Below are 22,136 nucleotides of genomic sequence, written 5' to 3'. Positions count from 1 at the left end.
TTTTCTTCTGATTTTTTGGTCATTGTCTTCCCTAGATCCCCTTTTTCCTTCCCATTCATTCTACCTTCTCTAATTCCTTTACTCCTTCAATTTTTCCTACTTCTTTAAGTTACATAAAGTTGCATCTAGCTACCAAATTAACATTTACATAAGGTTTAACTCTATTCTTTTTAGACTATCACTATCCTGAGGCTGAGTTAAGAGATAGGATCATGACCTTGGGCTAATTTCTAGGATTCCTTCTCACTCATGATTTTAGAGAATCTTCTATAAAGAGATTCTCAATCCATCAAAATTAATTAGGTGAGATTTTTCACTATCCACACTCATTTTCCTTCCTATTGATATACCTAAGAAACTAACTCTAATTACGAGATATAATTTTTTAAACATGAAAACATCTGCTTTCATACTCCTCCATTCTACTTTTTTCCCCCGAAGAGTCTCCCTGATGAGGAATTCTTTTGGCAAAACCATTCATCTGGCTGAAGATAACCCATGTTTCCAGACAACTACCTTTGTATATATGAAAAATACCATAGCAGGAAAGGGCTACAATTAAGGTTGAATTTGCCAGTGAGAGAGAATGGTATCATTTATGTAATGTCTTTCTTTAACCGATTCTTCATGGCAACAAAGTAGGGTGAACAGCAGCAAACTAGATGGGAAGTGGTATTATGGTATTATAAAAAGTTAAGAAAAGGGTGAAGAGTAAGAGGGAGGGATGAGTCAGGTGAGACTTTTCTGAGAAGGTAAATTAAGCAGAGTTCTGAATGAAGATTAAACAAGCCATGCAAAAGTCCAGAGCAGAGCTTTCCACTTGAGGGATCGAGTTAGAGGGTCTGAAATGTTTAGAGTGGTTGGAGGAGAAGGAAGAATGGTATGACTTGAGATTGGAGTGAGAGGCAAGGATGAGATGAGGAACCTTTTAGACCTTGGTAAATAGTTTTGTTGGTTTTTTTTTTTTTAACAGAAATTACTTTATAACAATAATACAGATGGCTTAAAACAACCAGAAAAATTGTTTATACCCAAAATAATGACTCTGCTACCAAATTAGTCCTTTATTTGATGTCCACTACACTATTAGACATCACAGAGAGGTGATGTCCTATGAGAGTAAATTCTGTTATCTACTGCCTGTCATAAGGGAACAATGTTTTTAAATGAAGAGTGATTGGGTTTATCCACCTGAAGATTTAACCGTGTATTAACAGACCACTTTTAAGCCAATACAAGCCTTTTATTTCATTCACAAATTTATGCCTGTTTATGTATTGTTTCTAATTACATCATCTTTGAAAACAGTGTTCTGTATATCAGAGGTTGTAGTGTAGTTTCAGATCCTCCTGAAATGATGTGAGAGTTCAGCTTATTTCATCTTGCACCGAGGATTTCTCTCCCTGTTATATAGTCTTTCGCTTCCCTCTTTCCTCATTCCAGCTGATACCCTGAGAAAAAACTAAGCCATAACCTGGTTAGGTTGCTTAAGTAAGTCCACGGTCTTTTTCAATCTCGTAAGTTCCTGTCTACACAGTTTTTTCACAGGCTGCATTTGATATGGTTGTGTGTTACAGGTTTATTCATATCAGCTACTGAAACGTATGCTGTATATACATATAATAGGTAAATTGTCTCTGCCTATTGAACTTATAAAATAATAATAAACAGCTGAATAAGGAAAGTAATGTAAGTGTTGTTAATTAAAGGACTCTGTTGATGAAGAACTTCAGTTTTTAACAAAAAAATGGGAGCCAGAAGAATGCGGCTGAAAGGTCTGTTTCTCTCATATGTGGAGTAAAGCAAACAAAAATATGTTTTCTTATATGTGGGGTAACGAAAACAAAAAGCCCCTTAAAGAGTCTTGATGTTTGATATTAAGGGGTGGATGGTTTGTTCTTCCTTTGTGTCCATAGTTTTTTCAGAGTGATAATTTTAATTCCCATCATCAGTAATGTAAAGAAAGTGATATTTTTTACACTTTTTAAAAAAGCTTCAGTATTTCATATGTTAACCTGTGCTAGGTTTAACCGAAAGGTTTGGGGTTTTTTAAATTTTTTTTTTTGCAGGGGTGGATAATATTAAACGTAAGACTGAATTTGGCCAGCTGAATCTAATTAGGGCAATAAATTGCATTATTTCATCTCTGAATTATGAAAATAATTTGAAATATCTTTTACTTATATTTCAGGCCTTTTTATGGTTATCATGAGAAGGAAAGACACTTTATGAAGATCTATCTTTACAATCCTGCAATGGTGAAAAGGTACGAAGATAAATGAAACCAAAATATGAACAACTACCATTTAAGTATTTTAACAATAAAAAAAATCTAGAAAGAAGGCCTCTGTAGTTTGTAGTCTTATTAAAGACAGAGACCGTAAAATACACATGTACGTGTACAGAGAGAGACCAGTGGCTTGGACTCTATGAAGGATATTTTAGAGGTGGAGGCTCCCAACTGCTTCTTTCCTGTTACAGATTAGGAGTTCGTAGAAATAGGTAAGGAGAGATTATGGCTGCCTTGTATGATGTTAGGCCTCTTCTGGCGAGACCTTAGTTCAGCATTAAGAGAAAGTTGCTCTTTAGCTTCAAAGCAAGGAGAAATATGTAGGAGTGAGTCCAGAGTGAGAGGGCTTTTGAGATCTCAGAAACCTGTTGACTGTTTACTAGATGTTGGTGAAATTTTATATTCCAGGTTTTTTGTTGGTTTTGGTTTTGGTTGTTTTTTCTTCCCTCACTTAGTCTCCCTGCCTCTAGCTTATCCTCTCAATCATCGTGGAGGGCAGGGAAGGGCACATATATGGAAGATTTTAATCATCCTTTCAGATTCAAAACAAGGATTTTCACTATGTATAGTGGCAAACTAGGGTAAGAGTGGCCTCAGAGGTGTACTGAGTATAATTTTTTCAGGAGGTCCTCTCTGCTAGTAGGTACTGGGTTCCAAAAAGTAACTTTTTTGTAAAACACAGATTGGATGTTTTCCCATAGTGAATTAAAGCACTACAGGGGGCACAACTGCCCAGGACATGAGGTTTACCCTGGATTAAACCATTTGAGTACTTCACTGAAGCACAGCTCTTTTCCCAATGGTTATTCCCTTGTCACTGAAAACTAGTTTTCCTACATCCTGCACTTGATCTTACCCAAAATAACTTCTGTTTTGTACCAGTTCCCCTCTACTTATACTTCCTCATATTCATGGAGTACAAAAGAGCATTTTCTGTGGACTCTTACTCTCTCACACACATACAGAGTGGTAAGAGAGTAAACCTCAGTCATTTTTCCCTTTCTCGTCCACAAGTTGCGCTGGAGTGGGATCCATGATTAAAAGAGGCGTAAGTATTTTATAAATAACCTATAAACTACTTAAATTATAAATACAATCAATTTTTTTCCTTGCAACCATAGCAAACACTAAACTTCTCAATAAGTTTGCTTTGAATTATATAGCTTATCACAATGCCATTCTAAAATTCCTGATTTATTAATGGATTCCTTCATTTATTCATCATTATTTATTCATTTATTATTTTTTCAAGACAGTCTTGCTTTGTCACCCAGGCTGGAGTATGCAATGGTGCAATCATAGCTCACTGCAGCCACAAACTCCTGGGCTCCAGTGATCTTCCCACCTTAGCCTCCCGAAGTGCTGGGATTACAGGCCTGAGCCACCATACCAGACCTGTTTATGCATATTTAATAAATATTTGTAAAGTACCTACATTATTTGATGCTCTGTGGAAGTTGCTGGGCAGACATGGTGAACAAAGTGTGCATGGTTCATGCCCTCAGGGAACTTACAACAAGCTGGGGAGATAGAGCATACACAAGTAACCCAAATATATAAGCAAAAATTGTGGTACTCTTTGATCTGCCAAATGAAAACGTCAGTTCTGAATTCATCCATTTATTTTCTGTCCACTAAGCCTTAGTTTCTGATTACTGCAGAATAAAAAAAAATTTAAAAAAATTACACACTGGTGCCACTGTAAATTCATGGTTTTCAACTCCACCCAGACCCTTCCCTGCCTGCTATGCATCTACTTTTTTCTAGTTAATTATTTCTTTACTATTCTCTATCCTCTACTCAGGCCTTACCTTCTTAGAGAAAATAGAACCCATCATTCTAGAGAGGTGGTTTTCAAAGTGTGAAGTGGGGATTTCTGAAACCCTTTCAGGGGATTTGTATGGTCAGAATTATCTTTATTATACTAAAATACTAAGATCTTTATTATGCTAAGATTATACTGATTTTCCTTTTACACTGTTTTCATTGATAGTGGGTTAATCCGGCACTTTGTCTGAAATCAGGGTAATGACATCAACTACTAATCATTGTGTTTTCTACCACTAAGCACTCACATAAGAATATCCATTAGGACATGGTAAAAATTATTTTATTGAATTTTGACCCTTGGTTATATATCTTTGTAACATTTATGTGACAAAATGAAAGTAACATGAAAGGCTATTAAATTATTCTTTCTTTTTCAACTCCATATCTTTGTGAGGCTAAATTTTCTTCATATGCATCAACAAAAGCAATACACTGCAACAGATTGAGCAGAAGCTGATGTAATAATCCAGCTATCTTCTGTTGAAACAAGGATTTGTAAACATGTAAAACAGTGTTTATTTTCTCACTAAGTTGTTTTTGTTTTGAAAAATATAGTTTAAAACAATGTTATTTATGTTAACATAGGAGTTTATTGTTATTTCAAAATTAATAGGTGGGACACGGTGGCTCACACTTGTAATTCCAGCACTTTGGGAGGCTGAGGCGGGCAGATCACGTGTGGTCAGGAGTTTGAGACAAACCTGGCCAACATGATGAAACCCCATCTCTACCAAAAAATACAAAAATTAGCTGGGCTTGTGGCAAGCACCTGTCGTCTTAGCTATTCTGGAGGCTAAGGTGGGAGAATCGTTTGAACCCTGGAGGTGGAGGTTGCAGTGAGCTGAGATCGCACCACTGCATTTCTGTTTTAATTTCTAATATGGTAAATATCAGTAGATATAAACCATATAAACAAAAGCTCTTTAGTGTTCTCAATAACGTTGTATTTGTTTTGTTTTGTTTTGTTTTTAAGATGGAGTCTCACTGTTGCCCAGGCTGGAGTGCAGTGGCACTGTGTTGGCTCACTGCAACCTCTGCCTCCCAGGTTCAAGCAATTCTCCTGCCTCAGCCCCATGAGTAGCTGAGATTACTGGTGCCCACCACCATGCCTAGCTAATTTTTTAATATTTTTAGTAGAGATGGGGTTTCACCATGTTGGCCAGGCTGGTCTCAAACTCCTGACCTCAGGTGATCTGCACGCCTCAGGCTCCCAAAGTGCTGGGATTACAGGCGTGAGCCACCGTGCCCAGCCCCTCAATAACATTTTAAGAACGAAAGGGGTTCTGGGGCCAAAAAGTTTGAGAACCACTGGAATAAAGCTCTCTTAAGGCCTTCTTAACCTTAAATTGCATTTACATCCATTCTCTCCTCGCTGCCTATTCCGTGAAAGAAATTTTTCCTCCTCACCTCTGAGGCTCAAGATTCATCTTCTTTGATGTTTTCAAGGATCTCTTCCATCTATCGGCTATTCCCGTCTTTCTTTCCAATTCCATTTTAATATTATTAAAACTGCTAATTATATGCACACATTCATACTCAAAGAAACACCTTTCTCTTATAGCCATTCTCCTTGAAAGATTTATCTATACTTTGTGTATCCAACTTCTTACCTCCCATTCATTGTTTGTTTGTTTGTTTGTTTTGAAATGGAATCTTGCCCTGTTGCTCAGGCTGGAGGTCAATGGCACGATTTCAGCTCACTGTAATCTCATCCTCCTGGGTTCATGCAATTCTCCTGCCTCAGCCTCCTAAGTAGTTAGGATTACAGGCACCACCACCACATCTGACTAATTTTTTGTATTTTTAGTAAGGACCGGGTTTCTCCGTGTTGGCCAGGCTGGTCTAGAACCCCTGATCTCAAGTGATCCACCTGCCTCAGCCTCCCAAAGTGCTGGGATTACAGGCACGAGCCACTGTGCTCGGCTTTTCCATTCACTCTTTAACTTACTCCAATATGGCTTCTACCCCAACCATTTTACCGAAAATTGCTTTCACTAATGACCTCTGTGTTGCTAAATCCAATTTTAGGTCCTTACTTTTTGACCTCATGGTGATGCTTATGATGCCTTAAAACAATCCTAAATGTTAGCTTCTGTGATATATACCACCTCTAGTTTTTCTCATACCAGTGTGATCAATTGTATTTCTGCCATTTTGTTGGTTTCCCTTTTAACATCTGTGGTTGTTTCTTAGAATTCTGCCTTAGACTTTCATCTTTTCTCTGTATATTTTCTCTTCCCTCTACAGACTTATCTACTCCCATGGGTTTGTTTGGTTTTGGTTTTGGTTTTTGTTTATCTTTATGCTTTTGACTTCCAAATGTAAATGAATAGCCTAATTTCTCTCTAGAGCTTCTAAACAATATATCAAACCATCTACTGGATAGATAGAATAGCCCAGTGGTTAAGAGTGAGGGCCCACAAGGCAGAGAAATTTTGATTTGAATTTTAGCCCCTTTGTTTTTTTAAGAGATAGGATCTTGCTCTGTTGCCCAGGATGGCATGCAGTGATGCCATCATATCTCACTGTAACCTGGAACTCCTGGGCTCAAGTGGTCCTCCCATCTCAGAGCTCTTCTACCTTTTGTGTGATTTTTAAATCTAAGATAATTTCTTTATTTATAAAATGGAGATGATCGTACCACAGACTTGTAATAAACATTACTTGTAATAAAGTACGTTAGCACAGTATCCAATATATAGTACTCAGAAATATGTTAGTTACCTCTGCTGTGTTAATAAAATGATTGTTATTTTCTTTATGATTCATTTCCAATATTATTATTGGATCCCCACTATACCTAAATGCCCTTGTGTCTAAATTGAGTTTATCCTTATTCCCCTTCCAAAAAATCCCAAACAAGCCAGTTTTTCTTACAGTTCTTCCCCTTTCAAATAATTGCAACACCACTAACCAGCTGCTTAAGCAAGAAATCTAGGCATCACCCTCAGCCCCTTTTCTGTCTCACCCTTCACATCTAGTTAGTCATCAAGGCCTGATCATTTCACCCCTTATATGTCTCCTGAATCAGTACATTTCTATGATTCTTGTTATAGCCACCATCCTTAGTTTTTCCACAATAGCCTATTTACTCGTTACCTGTAGTCTTCTGTATTCTATAGCTAGTCTGGTGATGTCACTTTTCTGCTATTCACCTCTCAGACAAATTTCACTACCTCTTCAAATGTCTTAACAGGCTCTGCATGGTCTTACTTCTCATTACTTCTCTATCCCTGCCTGTGACACTAGGTCACAGTCTTACTCAGTGATTTCAGTTCCTGAATAAGCTATGTTTTCTCGTGACACTTTACATGTGCAGTTTTATTTACGTGAATACTCTTCCCTCTCTTCAGAGAAAAAAGTGCCTCTAGTTCATCATTTAGTCTCTTGCTTAAAGAGTTTCTCTAAGGTTTTGTTGAAACCACCTCTGCACCTCTATCTGTTTAGTATCTTTTCTAGATGTTTAATGTATGTCCCCACATAGTACTTAACTGTGCTGTGTATAATTGTCTGTTGTTTGTATTTGTCATCATGAAGGAAAAAAAAAGGAAGGAAAAATATCAAAATGGCAATACCTCTGAGTGGTGGGATTATAAGTAATGATTTCTTTTCCTTTTTTGAATATTTATTTAATCTTTTCAAAATTATTTGTTATTTTTAAAAGAAAAATTTTATTTTAAAAACCTTTTGGTATTTTAATTTTTAAATATAGTTAGTATCAAATTGGTTTAAGACAAAATATTCTTCATCCATGCAGTTTTTTGTTATTCAGAACATGTTGCTTACTTTAAAACTTGATTGAAACTTTTAATTTCTAACAAAATACAAATTTCCGGTAAAATTGAGATGGAAATTTTGTGTGCTAATATGTGCTTTGTTCTCTATATTTCTATAATCATTGTTTCATTTAACATTTTAGGGAACATAATTTTATGATAAAACTTCTTTTTTCTTATTTAGGATATGTGAACTTTTGCAAAGCGGAGCTATAATGAATAAATTTTACCAGCCTCATGAAGCGCATATTCCCTACCTCCTACAGCTCTTCATTGACTACAATCTTTATGGCATGAATTTAATAAATCTGGCTGCTGTCAAGTTCCGAAAAGCAAGAAGGAAAAGTAAGGTTAATTTTCAATCAAATTAAAGTTTTGAAACAAGTGTTGTATAGTCAGTGATTTATAAAATAATATATATTTAGCAAATAAATGTTGAGTGACTAAAGAATGAAAAGAAATATATGCAAAGTGGGATTAGAGATTGTCAGAAAAAGCATCTCAGAAAAAAATTTTTTTTGGTAACAGCTTTATTGAGTTATAATTTATATCCATTTAAAGAGGACAGTTTGATGGTTTTTAGTATACAGGCTACCTAAAAGGTATTGTGGGTTTAGTTCTAGACCACTACAAAAGTGAACCCTTTACACTGCTTAGCAATTGATATGTATTGTGATTCTTTTTTTTTTTTTAACCTCAGACCTTAATGTTACTTTTTATATTTTAGGAGTAGTATATGATACACAATTCTAGAAATCCCTGGAGTTCTTAGAGCCTTGTTACTTTAGTCCAGCACTTCCCTGATCGTGTGAATAACTGTAGGTTAGTGGAGGTGTTGGTCTCTCAGCATTCCAGACGGATTCCTAAGTCCCTTGAGCCATCACCACCATTGAACATCCTTGTCCATTTTATCTCGGTGGGCTGTGCAAGCATTATTATTTTTCTTTGTGTGACATGACCTGAAAAATATTGCAAGCAGAGCTTTCTCTGGGTTGAATTTGGTATTGCTTTAAAGTTCTTTATTTATAGAGCCTTTGATATTATGAACAAAACAGAATAACATGGCTATTTGAATAAGTGATTTCCTCTCAAAACAAATTTATTTCTCCTTTTACATTTGTAACTTTCTGAGGTGAAAAGTAGGAGATCCCAGATTTTTTACTGTTGGAATGGAAAGTTACAGACGAGAGAAGGCTAGAGCATCTTGAATGGTGAATCCTTTCTGGAAGGTTTTCATTATATTTTGCCCAGATCCATCAGTGGAATCACTGTCAGTGACAGCTATAGCCTTATGAAATGCACTTCTTAAATAATAAGACTTGAAAGTCGAAATTACTTTTTGACCCATGGGCTGCAGAATGGATGTTGTGTTAGCAGGCAGAGAACCAACATTAGTCTTCTTGTACATCTCCATGAGACCTATTGGGTGACCAGGTGCATTGTTAGTGAGCAGAAATAGTTTGAAAGGAATCTTTTTTTCTGAGCAGTAGATCTCAACAATGGGCTTAAAATATTCAGTAAACCATGCTGCAACCATTATACTGTCATCCATGCTTTTTTGATCCACTTATAGAACACAGGCAGAGTAGATTTAGCATAATTCTTAAGGGCCCTAGGATTTTCAGAATGGCAAATAAGCATTGGCTTCAACTTCCAGTTACAGCAGCATTAACTAACCCTACCAAGAGAGTCCTTTGAAGCTTTGAAATCAGGCATTGACTGCTCTCTAGCAATGGAAGTTCTAAACAGCATCTTCTTCCCAGATAAGGTTGTTTTCATCTACATTGATAATCTGTTATTTAGTGTATCCACCTTCATCAGTTATCTTAGCTAGGTCTTCCGGAGAACTTGCTGCAGCTTCTATATCAGCCCCTGCTGTTTCACCTATCTGCAGTAAGGCTATTTCACTTTCTTATCGTTTGTGTGTTCCATTGGAGTAGCACTGTTAATTTCCTTCAAGAACTTTTCCTTTGCATTCACTACTTGGCTAACTGGTACAAGAGACCTAGCTTTTGGCTTATTTTGGCTTCTGACATGCCTTCCTTGGTAAGCTTAATCATTTTTAGTCTTTGATTTAAAGTGAGAGACATGTGACTCTTCATTTGAACATTTAGAGGCCATTGTAGGGTTACTAATTTGCCTAATTTCAATATTGTAGTGTCTCAGGGAATAGGAAGGTGCTAGGAAAGAAAGAAATGGGAATGGCCAGTCAGTGGAGCAGTTGGAACACACTCAAGTTCGCTGTCTTTTATGGGCACGGTTTATTGAGGTACCTGAAAACAATTAACAATAGTAACATCAGAGATCACTGTTCACAGGTTTGAAATATTGCAAGAGGAACCAAAATGTGACAGAGAAGCACAAAATGAACACATGCTCTTGTAAAAATGGCACCAATAGATTTGCTCAATGCAGAGTTGCCACAAATGTTCAATATGTAAAAATTGCAATATCTGCAAAATGCAATAAAGCAAAGCACAATTTAATGGGGTATTCCTGTATTTGGGGTTATGTAACCATCACCACAAATTTAGAACATTTTCATCACCTCTGAAAGAAATCCTATGACCTGTAGCAGTCACCCCCAAGCTTCCCATGTTTCCCACTTCTGAGCAACCTTACTAATCTACTTTTAGTTTCTGTATATTTGCCCATACTGCACATTTAATGTAAGTGGAATCATATAATATGTGGGGTTTTTTTCTACTTAGCATAATGTTTTCACGGTTCATCAGTGTTGTAGCTTATATCAGTACTTCATTTCTTTTTATGGCCAAATAATACTCTGTTATGTGAATACACTACATTTTATTTATTCCTATCCCAGTTAATGGATATTTTGGCTATTATGAACAATGCTGCTGTGAACATCCATTTATGAATTTTTGTGTAGCTATATATTTTCATTTCTCTTGGACACCTACCTGGGAGTAGAATTTCTGTGTCAAGTGTTGTAGCATCTTTTGCCTTTTCTTCTCATTGAATTCCTTCCTTTCTACTTCTCTTAAAATGAAACTGACACTTCCAATCCTAATATCTTTACTAACTGCCATAATTTTTTTCTTTTCCATCACTGTCAACCTTCTTGAAGCAGAGGTTAGCATTTTTTGTCTCTTAGTTCACTTTTGGTTTAACTCCTCCCATTTCTTCTACCATACCCAAACTATGCTCTGAAAAGTCACCAGGGAGGGTTTCTTTTTGTTGACGTGAATAGTGGGATCAACCCTTCTGCTGAAAACAATTTAAAGGCCAGGCAACATTGAAATAAAAAAATTTAAATGCATTGAAGAGTTTATGAACAATAAAGAAGTGCAGGCCAAAAGGGAATAGAGCGCTAAAAGCAACTTTTGACCTCAGGGCATTTACTAATCTTGGAAAATCAAGAATCTTCTTTGGGAAGGCCATGCTGGGTGAGAGAGATGGAAAGCAGAAATGGGTCCTGCCCAGCAGGTGGGAGCCCTCCACAGGTTAAGGTAGGGCCTCAAATGCATATTCTCTTAAGGTGAGCACAGACTGGGAAATGGAACATACTTCAGACAGTTTTTTTTTCAGTATAGTTTGAATCTCCTGGGACTAAAAGAGATTCCCAAATCCAGAGCTTGATCTAAGATGGTGCTGGTCTAGTAATAGACTCAGATCTGACAGAAGCAGCAAGTGCAAATCCTCCCTAGAGGATATTATTTTTATTTTTTATTATTTTTTTCTTTATGAGACAGGGTTTTGCTGTCACCAGGCTGGAGTGCAGTAGTGTGAACATGGCTCACTGCACCCTCCACCTCCTGGGATCATGCAGTCCTCCCACCTCAGCCTCCCATGTAGCTGGGACCACAGGACCGTGCCACCACCCCTGACCAAGTTTTTTATATTTTTTGTGGAAACAGAGTCTCACTTTGTTGTCTAGGCTGGTCTTAAACTCCTGGGCTAAAGCATTCTTCCTGCCTCAGCCTCCCAAAATGCTGGGATTACAGGCATGAGCCACTGTACCTGGTCTATCTTTATTGGTCTCAAGTTATTCCTAAAAATATAATTTAAAGTATAATATGGTTTGGCACACAATTTAGAATATACCAGTCACACAAGAAAACTAGCCTCCATGAGTAAAACCCAGTAAACACACACACACCTCAGACCTGCAAAGAATTCAGATATTTTGAATTATTAGATGAAGACTTAAAAAACTATAATGCAGAGTCTTTATTATTTATTTAGAGACAGAGTCTCGCTCTGTTGGCCAGGCTAGAGTGCAGTGGCATGGTTTTGGCTCACTGCAACCTCTACCTCCTGGGCTCAAGCCATCCTCCCACCTCAGTCTCTCAAGTAGCTGGGACTACAGGTGCATGCCACCACACCCAGCTAATTTGGATATTTTTTTTGTAGAGATAAGGTTTCGCCATGTTGCTCAGGCTGGTCTTAGAACTCCTAGGCTTAAGCGCTCCACCACCTCAGGCTCCCAAAGTGCTGGGATTACAGGCATGAGCCACCACGCCTGGCCTCCAGAATCTTTATCAAATAATGATGATATATGCAATGCTCTAATGTCATGTTATATTCACTAATAGTTTTGTCTCTCCAGCATGCTAGTAATTTTCTTATATGGAACAACTTATGCATTAAAACTTTTTTTCAGAAGAGAGTGTTTTGTGGTGACAACGTATTAAAATTACATTTTTATTTTAAATACACAAATATTGAAGCATTGAAACTAGCATGTGCCTCCCTTTTAGAGCAGAGTAATTCATTTGTTCATAACTAATTCTTCTGGATAATAACCTCAGGTTTAGATGACAACTTATAGTTTACTAAATGCCAGTTTTTCTTATCTTCTCTGTATCTTAGAATAGTATAAAATTCCCATGGTAAACCAAAGTATGTGAGCAAGTAACTTGCCCTTGGTCCTTAGAATTCCCAAGAGGGAATCATATAATGAAGGATGAAGTAGGCTTGGCTTTTTCTCCATAAAGACTGAAAGGAAAGGAAGGAAGAGGGAAGACAGAAGAAAAGCAGGACAGAGTCAACTGTCCACTAATTTCTCCCATCTTTGTGAAGGTGGTATTATTTCATGTCCAGGAGATAATCCTTTTTTAAAGTATGGAGACTTCCAAAAGTTAAGGTTTAAGGAGTTCATTACCCACTTTTGAGACTTACTATAAAGCAACAGTTATCAAGACAGCATGGTATTGGCAAAAAGATAAACACATATACCAATGGAACAGAATAGAGTCCAGAAATAGACCTATATTTGAAATAATCCATAATTGGCCCATATAGTCAACTTAACTTTGATAAAGATATAATGGTAGTTCAATGGAGAAAGCATAGCATTTTCAGCAAACAGTGCTGGGATAATTGGACGTCCATATGCCAGAAAATAAAAATAAAAGAACATATTTTTGTATGTTCTTCACAACCTTATACATCACATACTTCACACCTTAAATAATAATTAGAATACTTCACAAACTTAAATGTAAAATATGAACCTATCAAACTTCTAGCAGAAAATAAAGGGAAAATGTGCCCAATCTTGGGTTTGGCAATGAAGTTTTAGATATGACACCAAAAGCACGATCCATGAAAAGAGAAATTAATGTTAGATTTTGTCAAAATTAAAAACTTTTACTTTGTGAAAAACAGTGTTAAAAAATGAAAAGACAAGTCATGGACTGAGAGAAAATGTTTGCAGATTACATATCTGATAGAGAGGACTTGTGTATAAAATATATAAGAATTCTTAAAAATCAACAATAAGAAAGCAAACAGTCCAATTAAAAATGGTCAAAAGACCTAAACAGACACTTCACCAAAGAAGACATAAGGATGGCAAACACGTGAAAAGATGATATTCAACATTATATGTTGTTAGGGAAATACAGATTAAAACTACAAAGGGCTACCACTATATACCTATTAGAATGACTACAATTCACAAGACTGACAATAACAAATGTTGACCAAGAGGCGGAACAGCAGCGCTGACGTTCTTTGCTGGTGGGAATGCAAAATAGTATAGTCACTTTGGAAGACAGATAGTTTCTCAGAACACTAAACATAGACTTAGAGTGCGACCCAGTGATGGCACTCCTAGGTATGTTTACCTAAGTGATTTAGGTCCACCCAAACCTGTATGCAAATGTTTATAGCAACTTTATTCATAACTGCCAAAAATGTAAAGCAACCGAGATGTCCACTCAACAGGGAAATGGATAAACTTTGATAACATTTAGTGATAAAAAGGAACAAACAATTGATTCACATAACATGGATGAATCTTTAAAGCATTTTACTAAGTTAAAGAAGCCAGACCAAAAAGGATACAAACTGTGTGACTTCATTCACATGACATTCTGGAAAAGGCAAAACTGTAGAAGCAGAAAATGGACTATTAGTTGTTAGGGTTTAGGAGAAAGGGAAGTATTGGCTGCAAAGGGGATGTACAGGGGACTTTTTAAGAGTGAAGGAATTATTCTGTATAGTTCTGGGTTGGTGGATACGTGACTATTCATTCATCAAACTCTATAACCACGTGATGTACCTTAACCAAGTGATGAAGTTTAATGTCACCAGTTATTATGTCATGTGGGTGTCATGTGCCCCCTCATGTGATGTGATAACAAAGGTACTTCGCCTGTGTGATATTCTTGCCAAAAACTCATAACCCCAGTCTACTCATAAGAAAAACATCAGACAAACCCAAATTGGGAGTTATCCTACAGATTATCTCATCAGTACTCGACTGCGAAGGTCATGAAAAGCAAGGAAAGACAGATAAATAGACCAGAGGAGACTGAGAAGACATGGCAGCTGAATGCAGTGTGGTGTCCTAGATTGGATCCTGGAACAGAAAGAGGACATTAGTGGAAAAACTGGTGAAATTCAAATAAAAGGTTTTGTTTAGTTAATAGTAATCTTCCAGTGTCAGTTTCTTTGTTTTGACAAATATACCATGATAATATGTTAACAATGAGGGAAACCAGGTGTCTGGTATATGGAAACTCTCTGTAGTACCCTTGGAACTTTTTTGTAAATCTAAAGTTATTCAAAAATAAAAAGGTTACTGGGGAAAATAAGTTAGTTATCATTGTCAAGTATAACCGAGAATTTAAGACAGATTGAGGAATGGAAGAGTTTCTAGAGTATATACATTAGGTATTATAGAAAGAGGAGATAATTTTCATAATTAGTTTTTTCCAGTAGGTGAAAAAGCACAAGAATAGTTTGAATTAGCAAATATACAGAAACCATTTATTTTATTTATAAAAGTTAGATTATTGGAATGGTACTCAGAAGGGTTTTTTTCAGAATATAGGAAGTGTTTACAGATTTGAAGGCATCATTATGTGAAATTTATTAGGTTGGTGCGAAAGTAATTGCAGCTTTTGCTATTACTTTCAATGGCAAAAATCACAATTAGTTTTGTACCAACTTAATAGTAGAAGGAAAGTTAAAAACAGGGAAATTGCAGTATGATAAAAAAATTTACATCATCTTTCATCATATAGTTAGCCCTCAGGTTTTTGTTTTTGTTTAGTATGAGATAAAAGATTATACTGAAATCATGTACAAAATCAATGAATAATTTATTTTATTTTGTCATGTTATCTCAGGCACATTACAGTTTAACTTGACAATAAACTTCTTGTAAGTAAATATATATATTACATGTATGCATAACTTCATTTTACCTGATAATATAATACATATTAATGGAGTTTTACTTTTGAAAGTAAAATACATTCAAAAATGAAAATGATTTAGAAATTTGAATATTATATGTACATATACAGTTTTGCCTCAGCACTCAGTTGTATAATCAGTGGTCAAATGAAATGGAAATGATGCTAATTACTGTAGTTGTTAAAGTGAAGTGTATAAAGTATGTAAATGGGACAATTTTTTTTCTTTTTTCTTTTCTTCCCCCTACATGGGTAAAAGAGGAATAAATGGAGCAAATGTTTTGAGCACCACAGAGGCATTTTCTATTTTTTTAACATCCACAGTTGAAAAATATATGTATGTATAATATAGAATTATATATATTTAAATTTGGGAGTTTCCATGTTCTTTAGGGAAATATGCTAAAACAGTATGGTATAGTAACTGGATCAGTAAACTTGTGTAGATTATTTGTGTCAGTTTATTAGAAAATAATATTTGTTGTAATTTACAACTTGAAAAGTAATTTGTTATAAATGCCCTATCCATACTGTAGCAAAGCCTTTTAAATTTTCTGAATGTATATAAGACCAGTTGCATGTTTTGGCATGTGTTTTGTCAAAATAGCAAAGATAGTAATGCCTTATATCATTCTAACTATACCATCTTGTGATGAAACTAGTCAAATAAGAAAATCAAAGTACTAAATTTAGCTGGAGAGGATTGTAAATTTAGTATCTTGATGTTGGGATTCTTTTTGATGCCACTCATTCAACTTTTTCTTTTTTTTTGAGACAGAGTCTTACTCTGTCGGCCAGGCTAGAGTGCAGTGGCACGATCTCGGCTCACTGCAACCTCCGCCTCCTGGGCTCAAGCAATTCTCCTGCCTCAGCCTCCCGAGTAGCTGAGATTATAAGCATGTACCACCATGCCTGGCTAATTTTTGTATTTTATAGTAAAGACGGGGTTTCACCATGTTGGCCAGGCTGGTCTCAAACTGCTTACCTCAGGTAATCTGCCCACCTTAGCCTCCCAAAGTGCTGGGATTACAGGCATGAGCCACCGCACCCAGCCAACTTTCTCTCAGAAAACTTAAATTCCCATAAGAAATCACAACAAAGGTACTAAAATTTAGAAACTACTTCCAAAAAGTGACCTCAGGACTGTTTTCTGAAACTGGGACATCTAAGCAGAAATGTGTAGTCTCTTCAATTGCAGCTCAAATTCTATTTGCATTTGACTCAGGTTTCCAATCATCGTTACTGCCATTACTTCTGGAATGCATTGTATATTTTCTTTTTGTTCAGGGATTACTATTAAAAGTATCTTTTGAATTTTATGTGGAATTTCCATTTGAATTTTAGTTGAGGCTCATGTAGATTACCCTAGGAGTGTATAGATTAAAATATTTAAGAATTTATAATTCTTTATTTTGCAAATAAGATGTTAAGCATATCTACCACAATAGCACATTTTATGTATCGTACCTTTATTCTACTATAAAAGTATTGTAGCCATTTTTTCCTTGGATTTATACATTGCAATTTTTTTCTCCTCTTAGTTTTGAACCATTAGTCTCAATGGTTTCTTCCTGTGTGTGTATTTCTTGCTGTATATGAATTTTTAGGACACAATTTTAGTAACTAGTCACATAAGTTATATATTATTTTACTTAAAGGGAACATTCCTATAGTGTGCTACTAGAGAAGTTACTCTGAACATGTAGAGTGCTGAAAAGATGTAACAGTTCTCAATATGTATGCACCCAACACCAGAGCACCCACATATATAAAGCAAATATTATTAGATTAAAAGCAAATGTTATTAGATTTGATTGTTAGCATCTGTCCAATGCTGAGAGTGGGGTGTTGAAGTCCCCAGCTAGCCAATACAATACAGTGATAGTTGGGGACTTCAACACCCCACTCTTAGCATTAGGCAGATAATCTAGACAGAAAATCAAAAAAGAAACATTGGATTTAAACTTTACTTTAGAGCTGGGCACCGTAAGCCTGACACTTTGAGAAGCTGAGGCAGGAGGATTGCTTGAGCCCAGGAATTTAAGACTAGCTCAGGTAACATAGTGAGATCTCATCTTTACAAAAAATATAAAAATCAGCCAGGTGTGGTGGCATACACCTGTGGTCTCAGCTACTCAGGAGGCTGAGATAGGAGGATTGCTTATGCCTCGGAAATTGAGGCTGCAGTGAACTGTGGTCACACCACTGCACTGCAGCCTGGTGACAGAACAAGACACTGTCTCAATAAATAAACAAATTGCACTTTAGACCAAATGGACCTAACAGACATTTACAGAACATTTTATCCAGTAGTTGCAGAATACACATTCTTCTCATCAGCATGTGGAACATTCTCCAGGAAAGATCATATGTTAGGCCACAAAACAAGTCTCAACAAATTTTAGAAAATTGAAATCATATTAAGTGTCTTTTCTGACCACTATGGAATAAAACTAGAAATCAATAAAAAGAGAAACTTTGGAAACTGTACAAATACATGGAAATTAAACAGAATGCTCCTGAACCTTTATTGGATCAATGAAGAAATTAAGAAGGAAATTTAAAAATTTCTTGAAACCAGTGAAAATGGAAACACAGCATACCGAAACCTATGAGATACAGCAAAAACAGTACTAAGAGGTAAGTTTATAGCAATAGGTGCCTATGTCAAAAAAACAGATTTCAAATAAACAATGTAATGATGTACTTTAAGAAACTAGAAAAGCAAGAACAAAGCCAAAATAGAAGAAGAAAAGAAATAATAAAGATCAGAGTAGAACTAAACAAAATAGAGACTAAAAAAAAATACAAAAGATCAGAGAAATGAAAAACTGGTGCTTTGAAAAGATAAATCAATAAATCGCTAGCTAGACTAACCAAGAAAAAAGAAGACGTACATAAAATTAGACATGAAAAAGGAGACATTACAATTTATATAACAAATACAGAGGATCATCAGAGACTATCATGAACAACTATAAGTTGGGAAACCTAGAGGGAATGTATACATTTTTGGACACATTACAGCATACCAAGATTGAACCAGAAAGAAATAGGAAACCCGGCCAGGCATAGTGGCTCACACCTGCAATCCTAGCATTTTGGAAGGTCAAGGTGGGAGGAAGGCTTGAGCTCAGGAGGTCAAGACCAGCCTGGGCAACAGTGAGACCTTGTCTCTATTTTAAATTTTTAAAAAAGAAAACCTGAGCAGACCAATCACAAGTAACAAGATTGAATCTGTAATTTAAAGGTCTCCCAATAAAGAAAATCCAAGGTCTGGATGGCTTTACTGCTGAATCCTGCCATACTTAGAAAGAAAAACTAACACCAATTCTTCTCAAACTAGTCCAAAAATTTGAAGAGGGGGAAATTCTTCCTAACTCATTCTATGAAGCCAACATTATCCTGATACCAAAATCAGACAGGACACAACAAAAAAAGAAAACTACAGGTCAGCATCACTGATGAACATAGACAGAAAAATCCTCAACAAAATACTAACAAATGGAATCCAACAAAACATTAAAAAAAGAAAAAAATACACCATGATCAAGTGAAATTTATCCTAGGGCCAGGCACAGTGGCTCATGCCTGTAATCCCAGCACTTTGGAAGGCTGAGGTGGGTAGATCGCTTGAGCCCAGGAGTTTGAGACCATCCTGGGCAACATGGTGAAACCCTGTCTCTACAAAAAATAAAAAAAATAGCTGGGTATGGTGGCATGCATCTGTAGTCCTGCCTACTTGGGAGACTTAGGTAGGAGGATGGCTTGAGCCCAGGAGGCGGAGGTTACAGTAAGCCGAGATCATGCCACTGTACTCAAGCCTAGGTGACAGAGTGAGACCCTGTCTCAAAAAATTATTTCAGGGGTGCAAGGATTGTTCATTATATGCAAATCAATAAATGTGATACATCACATCAACAGAATGAAAGACAAAAACCATATGATCATCTCAGCTAACACAGAAAAGTTATTTGATAAAATTCAATGTCCCTTCATGGTAAAAACTATTGACAATCATAGAAGGACCATACCTCAAATAATTAACACCATGTCTGAAAAACCCACATTTAATATCTTACTGAATGGGGAAAAGCTGAAAACCTGCCCTCTAAGAACTAGAAGAAGACAGGATGCCCATTTTTACCACTCCTGTTCAACATAGTACTGGAAATTCTAGCCATAGCAATCAGGGAATGTAAAGAAATAAAAGGTACCAAATTGGGAAAAAAGAGGTGAAATTGTCCCTTTTTCACAGATGACATATGGAAAAACCTGAAGACTCCAACAAAAAACTCTTAGAACTGATAAACAAATTTAGTAAAGTTGCAGATTTTTTTAAAAACCCACAAAAAACCAATAGCATTTCTGTGCACCAATAACAACTAGTTGAAAAAGAAAACAAGAACACAATCCCATTTATTATGGCTACCAAAAAGAATACTAATAAATTTAACCAAGGAAGTAAAGGTTGTATAGGAGGAAAACTAGAAATTACTGATAAAATTAACTGAAGTAGACAGTGGAAATAGACAAATGGAGACATCCCATGTTCATGGATCAGAAACATTAATATTGTTAAAATGGCCATATTTTCCAATAAAATCTAGAGATTCATTGCAGTTCATATCAAAATACCAATGACATTCTTCATGGAAATGGAAAAAAAATTCTAAACTTCATGTGGAACCACAAAAGAGCCTAAATAGCCAAAGCAATGCTGAGCAAAAAGAACAATTGGAGACATGATACTACCTGAGGTCAAAATAATACTACAAAGCTTTAGCAACCAAATCAGCATGATGTTGGTATAAAAATGGACACATAGGCTGAGCAAAATACTACTACAAAGCTTTAGTAACCAAATCAGCATGGTGTTGGTATAAAAACAGACACATAGGCTGAGCATGGTGGCTTACTCTTCTAATCTCGACAGTTTGGGAGGCTGAGGTGGGAGGATAACTTGAGTCCAGAAATTTGAGTCCAGCCTGGGCAAGATAGTCAAACCCCATCTCTACAAATTAGCCAGTCACAATGGCGCATGCCTGTTGCCCTAGTAGCTTGGGAGGCTGAGATGGGAGGATCATTTGAGCCTGGAAGCTCAAGGCTGCAGTGAGCCATAATCATACACTGCACTCCAGCCTGGATGACAGTGAGACCCTGTCTCAAAAAAAAAAAAAAGAAATTGTAGGGCAGATACTCTGGGACATTGGTCTGGGAAAAAATTTTATGGCTAAGACCTCAAAAGCACAGGCAACCAAAGCAAATAGACAAAAAGGACTGTGTAAACTAAAAAGCTTCTGCACAGCAAAAGAAACAACAGAGTAAAGAGACAGCGTACAGAATGAGAGAAAATATTTGCAAACTATTCATGAAATGAGACTAATATCCAGAATATATATATAAGGAACTCAACAGGAAAAAAAATAGTTTTGTATCTGAATAGACACTTCTCAAAAGAAGACATACAAATGGCCGGCAGGTATGTTTTTTAAATGCTCAACATCACTAATCATCAGGGAGCTGCAAATCAAAACCACAATAAGCAATCATCTTACCCCAGTTAGAATGGCTGTTATGGAAAAGACACCAACAAATGCTGGTGAGGATGCAAGGAAAAGGAAACTATTATACACTGTTGGTGGGAATGTAAATTAGTACAGCCATTATGCAAAACAGTATGGAGGTTTCTCAAAAACCAAAAACTAGAACTACCATATGATACAGCAATCCCACTGCTGGGTATTTATCCAAAGGAAAGGAAATCAGTATATCAAAGATAGATACCTACACCCCCATGTTTATTGCAGCACTATTTATAATAGCCAAGATACGGAATCAACCTTAAGTGTACATCAGCAGATGAATGGATAAAGAAAATGTGGTATATATACACAATGGAATTATATTCTGCCATATTTTTTATGAAAGTGAAATTCTGTCATTTGCAGCCACATGGATAGAATTGAGATCATTATGTTAAATGAAATAAGCCAGGCCCGGAAAGACAAATATCACATATTCTTACTGATGTGGGAACTAAAAAAAGTTCATCTTTAGCCAGGAGTCGTGATGCACCCCTGTAGTCTCAGCTACATGGGAGGCTGAGGCAGGAGGATGGATTGAGTCCAGGAGATTGATTCCAGTCTGGGCAACACAGCAAGACGTCATGTCAAAAAAATAAATAAAAAGTAGAATGGTAGTTACTAGAGGCTGGGAAGGGTGTATGGGAAGGGTTCCAGGAAGATATGAAGACAGGCTGGTTAATGGATATAGACATACAATTAGACGAAGTAAGTTCTAGTGTTTGATAGCATACAGGAGTGACTGTAGTTAACAACAATATATTACATATTTCAAAATAACTAGAAGAGAAGATTTGAAATGTTCTCGACACAAATGGTGAATAATGTTCAGGCTGATGGACATCATAAGTACCTTGATTTTGTCATTACAGAATGTATGCATGTATGAAAATACCACATGTGCTCCATAAGTATGTACAAATATTATGTATCAATAAAAAGGGATCTGTAATTTATGAGTAATGAAATTTTTTAAAGAACA

General features: G+C 36.3%; 1 protein-coding gene across 6 annotated transcripts in view; it reads left to right on the top strand.

Annotated features, from left to right (window-relative positions):
* REV3L (REV3 like, DNA directed polymerase zeta catalytic subunit) overlaps positions 1-22,136 on the top strand; it is a 194,940-nt gene that overhangs the window by 79,345 nt on the left and 93,459 nt on the right. For all 6 annotated transcript variants that reach the window (XM_030809566.1, XM_030809568.1, XM_030809567.1 and 3 more), the window contains 2 exons: positions 2,192-2,266; positions 8,081-8,241. In XM_030809566.1, the coding sequence (XP_030665426.1) occupies positions 2,192-2,266; positions 8,081-8,241 (236 nt within the window). The remainder of the gene's footprint in view (positions 1-2,191; positions 2,267-8,080; positions 8,242-22,136) is intronic.

This window comes from Nomascus leucogenys, chromosome 3 (genome assembly GCF_006542625.1).
Source record: "Nomascus leucogenys isolate Asia chromosome 3, Asia_NLE_v1, whole genome shotgun sequence".
In the NCBI taxonomy this organism is placed as follows: domain Eukaryota; kingdom Metazoa; phylum Chordata; class Mammalia; order Primates; family Hylobatidae; genus Nomascus; species Nomascus leucogenys.
Note: the sequence above shows the minus strand (reverse complement) of the source record. Positions and strands in the feature narration are given on the sequence as shown.